This window comes from Lepisma saccharinum, chromosome 11 (assembly GCF_977018435.1).
Source record: "Lepisma saccharinum chromosome 11, izLepSacc3.1, whole genome shotgun sequence".
NCBI classification, from domain to species: domain Eukaryota; kingdom Metazoa; phylum Arthropoda; class Insecta; order Zygentoma; family Lepismatidae; genus Lepisma; species Lepisma saccharinum.
In genome coordinates this window covers 25,066,530-25,077,069 of record NC_139239.1, presented here as the reverse complement: position 1 = coordinate 25,077,069, position 10,540 = coordinate 25,066,530, and the positions used below count along the sequence as shown (strand labels likewise).

Below are 10,540 nucleotides of genomic sequence, written 5' to 3'. Positions count from 1 at the left end.
GAGGCATCTACAGCTAGGACAAAAAAGGAAACTTGCGGGAAGACTACGAAATGGGGGCACACGCTGCAAAATATTTATCACATCAAGCCCGCCACGAGGGAGAAGAGGTCTTGTTCCAGAGTCAAGCTCAGGGCATTTCCACATATCCCAGTGCGGGGGCAACTGCTTCCGGTCTGGGGAAACTGAAAGCCGCTTGATTCATTGCATGGTGAAAAGCCGCGTTGCGCGTAAGCTGGGATTTACCCTCATCCAACAAGAGCCGACAGTTCTTTATCCTCTTCGCGGGCTTTGTAAACCTTTGCATATATAAACATCAAGTGCCTGTCCCCGTGATTTATTTAATCTCGCACCGGCATCACTTCGGACAGCATCCATCACGCTCATCTTTGACGCTTTGTGTACCAGCAAGGAAATTATCTCCGGCCGCAGTTCTTTGATGTCGGAAGTGGACGGGATAATTCGGGAGGACATTTATTCAGCCGTGATAATTTACGACCGTGTTTCAATAACGGTAGGAAGGGGGCATCGATGGTGCACACTAGTGAACTGATTACCTAGAGCCTAACGGTAAACAAATTGAAGGAAAAGCATGAGGGGAGTCAAAAATTTGGATTATAACGATGCATGGTTGTGCATCAACTGGCCACTTCTGGTTCATTTAGCAGCTTCAGTGCGTAGCTAGGCCCAGTCATCCTCGAGCCAAACTTTTATAATACGATTAGTCTATCCGCATAAAACTATCTGCCAATATGGGTGACGGTGATGCACACCGAACTTAAAATGCATCAAATTAAAGTTGATGCATTTTGGTGCATCAATTGACACAGTTAAACGTGTAAGTTTGATTTCTTTGAAATGATCGTCTCTGACCACAGCTGATGCATTTCAGTGTATCCCAGGGAAGAGCAGCTGATCAAAGTACCTTTTCATGCATCGTAGGTTCATTATTAGCAGTTTATGCATTTTAATGTGTTACCGGAATCAAACAAATTATACACATTTGAGTCAACTGACACATTTTCGGTTCTGTGTTTGGTCAGGATATTACCACGTAATTACAATGTGAATATCAAAATATGATTAAAAATCTTACACGATTTGAATCGTGGGTACCTGGTTTCATGGCCCACTATACCAATCCCTACATGATCGAAGTCTGAAACTAAAATTTAACACATTTTCAATGCAACATTTGGATTTGTATAATATACTGCAATTCATAGACTTTCATTTATTACGTCCTTGCACATTTGTAACTTTGCATTATGATTGTGAATGTACATGTTAAAAGAAGAAAGATGTAGTATCATCCTGATTGCTTGATAATGTTTATAAAATAACATGTACAACTCAGTTTGTGACGTAAACGTGAACATACCAGGGTGTTTATGATCTAAGGAATTAACCTTTATGTAATATACTAATGAAGTCAGTTCGTTTAACGCAACATGCATAATGCTATGCTATAAACCCGCCAATCAAAGCTTACCAATGTTAATGAACTAACCAGATTGTGTATAAATTATGGTGAAACGTTTAAATTTGTAATTTTTCCAAAATGTAAGAAGTTTATCAACGTTGTTATTTCAAATGAATATGTAAACTTTATTTGTAAAGTACTCAAAGCAAAACTGTGTATATTCTAAATATATATCTGTTATAATTCAGAATATTGTAAATATCAGGAAATTACCTAAATACCGGAGTTCGAGACTGGAAACTTGAGTATAAATACGACGAATTTTGGCTTGAAAAGAGATCAGTGTCAGTCTAGGAAGAAGTGTAATAGGTTTAAGCCGCTCTTCTGTAAAACCTATAGATTGGCCATCTCAGGTGATAACTCCACGTCTAGGAAGAAGTGAAATAGATTTAAGCCGCTCTTCTGTAAAATTTAGATTTGGGCCACCTTAGTGTTGATCTTCAAGTGAGTATAATTTTATCTACAAGAAACAATACTTCAAGTTCCGGCTTTCGAGTTGCCTACATGCTCGTTGTAAGTGTGTCTAATAAACATTTATCTAAACTTTACAACCTTGGTTGGATTTTTCCAAAAAAACTAACTTGAGATGGGTTACATCGAAGACCATTAGAGTCCTGATGTTCTCGACTACTGGAGTAAAGGGTTAGAGTTACCAGGAACGTAACACATTACTTTTGAAAATAAATCCTTGTTTGGATCACCTAATAATGTATTATACAAATCCATTTGAAGATATGGCCCACCAAAATCTTTGAAACTGATCCCGTGGCCCCCCTCCCATACCAGAAAACTGGCGCAGTCATTGCAAGACGGCAAAATCTTTGTTGTATGGTGGGACGCATAAATATTACCAGTCAAATTGTCCATGACAATTTCATTCATTCATTTTTCTTTTACATCTTATATATTTTTCAATGATTGTGCACCAGTGCTGGTATAAACGCTATCAGCTGCTTCTTTAGATATTTATTTCAGTTTTAGAACCTCGCATTGGGAAGCAAAGTGAACGAACATGCGCAATTTGCCTGGAAATATTAACACATCCCACTCTACAACTTCAACGTGATCCGAAACAATTAGGGTACGCCAACTTCGACCACTTGAAACCTTTCTTTTCACGTTATTTTACACTCCACTTTTATGCAATGTACTATACTTATCTTACAAGATGAAAACATCTTGGTTGAGTCGGCGAAAATGGTGTTCTAGTAGCACATTTCTCCAGTGTTCCATTTAAACAATTCTGGTAAGGGAACGTTACCGGTTCACAACCCACGAGAAGCCGAGGACAGAAACAACGTGCATATATAGCGCTGAGTTTGAAGAATAAAGAAAGAAAAATCTCATGTACTTACCAGGAATATGACAGCCGTCGTGTCCCAGTTCCAGAACATCTTCACGCGGAGAAAGGAGAAAATTTCCAGCGTCTTTTGCGAACGTAGTTTGTCCCTAACGGGTACTGCAGCGTTGGATAATCTTGGCAGAATCTCAAACTTCGCAGCACATGATTAGAAACACTTGTTCACCGCAAGTTTTCTTTTGCAACCACTGGTCTTGAAGGACTGTCCCGGCAAAGCAGATTCGGTTGACAAAGTAGCAAGACAGGAGGACACACTCTTCCAAGCCAACAAGCGTCTCTCACAGAAATTATCCCTTTGTCTTCATCCCATTCTGGTGTGGTCCTTTGGCTGACCTGGAAAAGAGAAAGAACGATAAAGAAGGACCGGAGAGAGACAGAGAAAAAAAGGGTGATATTGAATTGGTAAACGTTAAGAGGCTTTCATGCTACATCAACGACCGCTCTTGCCTTCTTATCTGACAGTTCTTGGTTTTCTAGGGGGATGAATTAAAGATTCTGTCAAAATGAAGGCCGATGCATCGCTGGTCCCCACAAAAAGAACCAAAGTGTAATTTGGCCCAACGACTTCCTTCTGGCGTATACATAAAAGTCGCCTCCACATCAGGTATTGGAAGAGATGTCCGGACCATCACCGGAAGGCTATAGAGGGGGAAGAAGACAGGTGAACGGCGAGATTAAAGGAGACACCGGATTTCAGACTTATCGTGATTTTAAATCCTGGGAAACGTCAAAGGGCAAGAATTCGAAGAAATAAGGGAAAGCAGCCAATTTGTCGTGGATGAGAGGAAGCGCATCCCTGCGCCACCTCGGAAGAACAAAAGGAGAAAAGGAGGAGGACCGAAAGGGAACAAAAGAGAAGATGTGTGATTGCATTTCCAAAAACCACAGGGTCCTTTCATGGAGCACCGAACCGAAAAAAAAAGAGAAAAGAAAGAAAACTGGAGGTAATGTCGAGAGCGGGCGAGGAAGAGGAGGAACGCCGGAAGGCACGGCGGTGGAACAGTGAGAAACTCACATTCCGAAAAATCAGATTCCGCTCTGGAGGGGGAATTTTCGACATGGGCACGTGACAAACAAAAAAAAAGAGAAAAGTCCCAGAGGGAGAAGAGGATTTTTCTCCCTTTTTTCCGGGAGTCGGCCCAACTGGCGTCGTGACTATCACGCGAAATTCACGTTACAGGATTAAGAAGCGTCTTGTTTTATAGGGACGGAAGGCTCCTGCTCTCCTCTTTCAGCAAGCATCCAGTGACAGGAGGGAAGATCACTGTTTGTAGACATCCTGCATTTTCTTGTTGGTTCTTCTCTCCCGGAGGAAGGCGCCAGCCAACAAAGGACTATTGAAAAATCAGCAGACGTGACTAAGAAAACGGGAATCGAGGGGGAAAAGGGGGGGATGGTCAAGGCATGAGGCAAATACTAAAGTGAGAATGGTGAAGGAGGAAATAAAAAATTCGCTGAAACCGCATATTTCTTACGTACCCTTCTCCATCGCTTTCGGCATATCGGCGAATGAGCCATGCTTTTGGAATCGAAGAGAACTGCTAAGCCATATAGGAACCCCATAGTTTCTATGGAGCCTTTCCTTACTAACATGTCTATTAATGAAAAAGCAGAATCGTTTCATATATACACCAATAATTCAACTAGAAACTAACTAACTAACACTCTATCTGTCTTAAACCCGAAGGCTTATGGCTGCAGCAACACGAGCCTTCCATCTGTCGCTATCCTGGACAAGATCAATCCAATCTTTTCCATCCTTAGCGATTTCCTTTACGGCCATCTCAACGTTATCCCTCCATCTTCGTCTTGGCATTCCTACCAGTCTCTTACCATCAGGTTTCCCAACCAGAATCCTGTAAACTCATATCTCACCTCCCACTCGTGCCAGAAGGCCTGCCCACCTAAGTCTTCTTGATTTAATTATTATAATAATATCTGGACAATAATCCTTCGAAAGCCAATTTTAATGCTGGCATACGCCATCTTAATCACCTCTTTACTGATAAGGATGTGGTATTGTAATTTTGCGTCAGAATGACCGATATCACAAGTTTAAGTCTACTTTATGCTCGAACAAGCCCACTGTGGGACTGGACCTACAGTTTAAAGCAGGGTTGTTAATGGTCCAGGAACCCATAAATTCCAATGGGTTCTATTGGGTTCCGCTGAAGGACCGGAATCATCTTTCTCGCACAATTTAAATTCGGTCCAAGTTTCGTATTGTTACATTGAAAAAAAGTTAATGGGCCCTATTTTAATTGTTCCTGAAAAAAGTTCCTGGACCGAATTGAAATTCTTCCGTAAGAAAGGTTCCTGGACAGAATTGAAATTAATTCTGGAAAAAAGGTTCCTGGACCGAATTTAAATTGACCCGGAAAAAAGTTCCTGGACCGAATTTAAATTGACCCGGAAAAAAGTTCCTGGACCGAATTGAAATGATTTAAATATGAAAAAGTTATAAACTGTCTAGAACTCATTTACGTTTGCTGATTATCTGTATCTGTATCTACCGGGAGTCGAACGCAGGGTCCATTGTCAAGGCTACAACAGCCACTGCCCTATCAGACTATCACTCGGGCCTTTATCGCAAACGGTCCTGGTTGGTTCATTGCTGATCGATTTGGTTTATTTCACTTCGCCTTTCTGTCACCTTTGGCTAATTGCGAAGATGAGGATGAGTAGTGATATAATGAAATAGATAAAGTGACGCTAACAAATATTAATCCTGCCATCGTAGTGCGCTATGCTAACCACTCCGACACAGAGATCGGTGCAGGAGATCCCGGTTTCGATCGCTGGCTTGAACCTCAAAATTGCAGAGGTGGCCCAGCATTGTGAGCATAATTGGGCGAGTACTTGGGAAATTGAGAATATCAGAGTCGGTCGGTGAGTTTTTGTTTGAAGTCCACTTTATGCAGAAATAGGCTAATCGGACTGGACCTACAGTTTATTTGTTAGTTTGCTTGTTTGTTTGATGTTTTAAGTCCACTTTATGCTAGATAGGTTAATCGGGGATGGATCTACAGTTTAAAGTGGAATCCGAACCACTCACCCAATGAAAGGTCACTTTAATAATTCCCTGAAAGTTAGTAACAAAGGTTCTACATTAGCATGCAACGTTAATTGGACATTATCCATTGTCTAGTGCTTTAAACTATGCTTAGTCTAACACTACGTATTGAGAGAGCACCCCTTTAAAACACTAGACAATGGATAATGTCCAATTAACGTTGCATGCTAATGAAGGGTCACTTTGTCAAAAGGTTGTCCCTTGAGCTTAATTTCTCTACCAACCAGGCAAAAGCAGAGGCTGCTTCAAAACGAACATTGCTACCATCTTTGAATACCAGATGCGTCTATGCGTCTTTACAGACACGCAAATTCCAAAGGGGGGAAAATTTCCTTGGCCGCGTTATTCCAAAAACTGGTCGATTCACCTTCAATTCTGGAAATCGATTCGTTTAATGCAGATGTTTTTAGTGACTTCACGACCCGCGAGACCTTGTCCGGGGAGCAAGTTGCAGAACCACGAAGGGAATGTTTCGACTGCCTCTTGAATTCTTGCCCCCTCCCTTTCACTTCCTCGCATGCATTTTATTCGTGATACCTGACAATAGCTGTCTTGCAGGGCATTGAGTAAGTGGTACCTGTGCATGCAATACCTCTGAATAGCTTAGCAATTCTAACTTTAGAAGGCTCTACAGCTTATGCTTGTTGTAGTCGCTATTTGAAGGTTTACAATTAGAGCTCTTGGAAAACTATGGAGTTCCACTTTAAGGGATCGAAAATTATGCATATACAGTGTGGTGCTTGAAGGTACAAAGGCCATCCCGAAATAAATACCTCCTCTGCTGTAAAATGGTTATGTGGAGGAGAACATTTGGAAAGTTTGTGTGAAAATAGACACACATATTGGGTGCCTATGAAGGCTATTCAAAATGCATTGACCCATGCATTCACAGCGATTTTAATGTCTTCCACATCCTGGAAATACTGTCCACGCGAAGTTTTATTTTTGAGAGGTGCAAATAAATGGAAGTCCCATGGGGCTATATCAGGACTGTAAGGCGGTTGGGGCATTACTGACCACCCTATTTTGTCAATGGCCTGTGACGTTTCCATTGACATGTGGGGACGGGCGTTATCGTGGTGCAAAACACTGTCCAGTGGAATGTGCTCAACTTTTATAAAGCCTGCACGTACCGAGCACTGTTCATTCTTGCACCAAGTTCCAAGAAGTCTGCACAGATGACACCCTCCGTGTCCTGCAACATCGTCCCTCTTTCTCGGTTTTCATCCGTCACTGCGGTTGCACGTCTGCCATTTTGATATTTATCAGTCACCGAGGTTTCCCCCTCTCCATATGCCACCTGCAGCCGATCTCCGGTGCCCGACAACCCTCTATTTGCAAGAAATCATCAGAGCTCTTTGTTTTTCTCTGCTATTCGTGTTGTTTATTTAGTTACTTGCAAATGAAAAAAATGCGTGCATTAGTAATATATCGCATTATATGTGTGTGAAGTTTCATTGGAATCCGATAACAATATGAAGAGTTATTAAGGTCGGGATGACCTTTGCAACAATTGCATTTACCTTTGCAACAATTGCATTTTCGCGTAACGGTAAATGTAAGTAGTGACGTTTTGAAGCGAGCAGCGATAATTAACTGTTACTTTTCAAGTAATGAAATGTACTTTTCTGAGCGACTTGATAACAAAATCCATAGCATGTTGTTACAGCCTGAAACGCCAGGTATTTGAGGAGAGGGTGGGGAGGTATTTTGAATTTTACTCTGTACATTGTCCATATCAAAAGACAATAAAACCACGCTACAACAAGCCAAGGTGACTTATGGGCGGTGGAGATACGTGCTCCACACATTTAAAATATCGGGCATTTTGGGGTAAGTGATCAGCACCACGCTCCGGTTGTCTTTACCTTCGCCTCATCCCTAGCTATCCATTTTGAGAGGCTGCGTGTACCCCAGAGCCGCCTTATGTAGGGTAATGGTCTGAAATATTGTCACGTTAGATCACCCACACCGGGAATCGAACCTGGGTCTCTCGCGTGGCAGTCAGACGTCTTACCGACTGGGCCAGCGCAGCTAGAACACAGTAGGTCAGTAAATGATCAGTGAATATTAATTTTAGATGGTATCCAGTGAAAAAAAAAACTGATCCCGCATGCGGTACACGTATGAAACGTTATACGAGTCTTATCTTGTAAGGAATAAAGAAACTATAAAAATAGGTTACAGTAAAACGTCAGCATTAATGTCTGTCACGAAATGTTCCCGCAAACTTGTCCTTATTCAAGACACACACATAAAAAGGGGATTTCACCACATTAGGTTTCTTTACAGAACTTCCCGCCAGTGTCTATCTAGTTCAATAAAAGTTACGTTCAATTTGATTTATGAAATCTCATGAATAGATAAAAACTAATTCCTGTCAAAATAGCTACTTTGCTTCATTAAAGGCGGACAGGTGTAATAGGAAAGCAATAAAAAAATTTACGAACTAATTACAAGTTCCTGTAATGTATCCATCCGCTGTAAATTATTGGAGCTACTTTTCAACACATCCGACCAAGAAAATACGGGCACCGGTGGCCGGGGTTAACTCCAAAAAGGCTCGATCAGGAGGGAAGATTTCGATTTCTTTTCCCTTTCTACCTTCCTTCTCTTCTGTCCATCCTCCTGAGCCCCTTTCCACCCCAAGGAAACCAATAAATCATTTGATATCCTTCCGCCATCTTCCCCCGACGTTCCCATCCAACTTTTCCCATTTAACTCCGGTCAATTACAGCGGCGTTCAAAATGGGATCGATAAAAACGTACAACAATCGGCACTGTGCCGAAGTGGTGCCAATTTATAAAGAGTTTTATGCCTGAAAAGGTTTGGGGGAGGAAAGGGGGGCGAGAAACAGACCCGAGTTGTGAAAGTAAATTAACTGCTAATAGAGTTTTTAAAAACTGGAAGATGTTGGATCGCGTATTTATTGCCGATAAAGCAATAGGGAATTCTGTAATCTGTCGACGTTGAACCTCATTTTCTCGCTGGGGCAATCAGGGTCGGAGCGGATTGGCTGGTGTTTATGACGTGACGACTTTGAGGGGAGAAATTGTGGAAAACTCTGTAGAAGAAGAATTACGATGAGCTGAACCGGTAGTTAGGGCGGTCAAATCTAACGCAATATTTTTCATTCGGCAATAATCAATGTAGTCACATTTAAGTTCCCGGTGCGCATTTTGCTGCCTCTGACAGCGATGGCGCTAGCGGAGGGACAAGGGAGGATGACGCCCCCATCCCCAGTAGCGGCTTAAGATAAAATTTTCACCCGGGCGAGGTGGATTTTTGGTGTCCCTACATGCCCCCACCCATGAACCCATTTATTAGAGGCTGGGTGAACTCCAGAGACGTTCCATGCTGGAACATTGCTAGATTAATTCCCACCTGAAATCACACAGGGATTCGAACCTGGGTCTCCCTTACGGCAATCAGACCCCATACCGACTGGACACATACACACGCACACAAAGTGGGCGAGATGTTATCAAATTGAGGCAAAACGGAATGGCGATCTTGCACTTTACTTCTGTCTCTCTTTTCGACTATTTTACGTTGCTTCTCTTCTTATTGAGTTAATCGCGACCATGAAGATGCACTGCCTGATGGAACGCATTATCCGACATTCAAACTTGGGATCCTTGACTTCATCGCGTATCATGTTGAACCATTGCCCTACGGAGGTTCACAAGAGTGCAGTTTCACAAGTTCTGTTTAGAAGACTGGTCACGAATTAGTTTCCAATGTTGTTTTATTGTAAGAAATCGGAAAAAGTGTAGTACCAACACGCTCTGCACAAAAAGTGGACTTCTTGTGGTTCACGGATTACTGTCAATGTTTCTTTCATTATAATTTTGATAAAACGAGTGCATCGGTTACAAGGAGAGAGTAGGTTTCAAACAGGCACAGGAGGAAATGAGCTTTTTTTTACAAAGTCTGAAACTGATGGTACAGTCAACGGCAAAGATAATGGTTGGCAACTTGACCACCGCAATTTCATTACTTTTTTCATTCTACATCCTGTGTTGTTTTAAGGAATGAAACTATGTTGGTTAGAGGCAGTGATTGTTCTCTGCTTATTGGTGTCATTATTTCAATTCAATGTCATCACACTGTGCAATTCAGACCGAATGCAAATGGAGGTAGTAAATTTGCCTACTGTTTCTTTCGCCATTAGGTGTACACTCGGTTTGTTTAGTACCGCCGCAATTAGCTTCTATGCAGCTATATACAGCATTTTGGTCCCACGTGCTGTTCGACTGACATTGGACAAAAATTATGTATAAAGAAACTAATTGCAGCGGTACTAAGCTGACGCGAGTGTACAACACTCAACAAGATCATTGGCGGAGCCTACCCAAGGGAGAGGTAATGGGGCTACAGACCGCTCCGAAAAATCAAAATTTTCAATTGAAAGCAGTGAAAAACTGAGGAAGAACCGAAGTTGTAAATGGAATCCCTCGCAATTTAAAATGAGACCCATTAATCATTTTTGTCTTTAAACAGCTTTTAAACTACTACTTCTTCTTATTCCTCTTTCCCCTTTTGCCTAGCGTCGGGGTTGCCTCTATTCACTCCTTCAATCTCTCCCGTTCCTTTGCCATCCTCTTCAATTCTCTTATTCCTTTT

General features: G+C 41.9%; 1 protein-coding gene and 1 pseudogene across 3 annotated transcripts in view; one reads left to right on the top strand and one right to left on the bottom strand.

The window, feature by feature from the left end:
* nolo (ADAMTS-like no long nerve cord) overlaps positions 1-10,540 on the bottom strand; it is a 752,674-nt gene that overhangs the window by 528,658 nt on the left and 213,476 nt on the right. For all 3 annotated transcript variants that reach the window (XM_083130826.1, XM_083130827.1, XM_083130828.1), the window contains exon 2: positions 2,836-3,173. In XM_083130826.1, coding sequence (XP_082986952.1) covers positions 2,836-2,874 — 39 coding nt within the window. In that variant the 5' untranslated portion in view covers positions 2,875-3,173. The remainder of the gene's footprint in view (positions 1-2,835; positions 3,174-10,540) is intronic.
* The window catches only part of LOC145994976 (uncharacterized), a 30,593-nt pseudogene continuing 25,639 nt past the window's right edge, over positions 5,587-10,540 (top strand).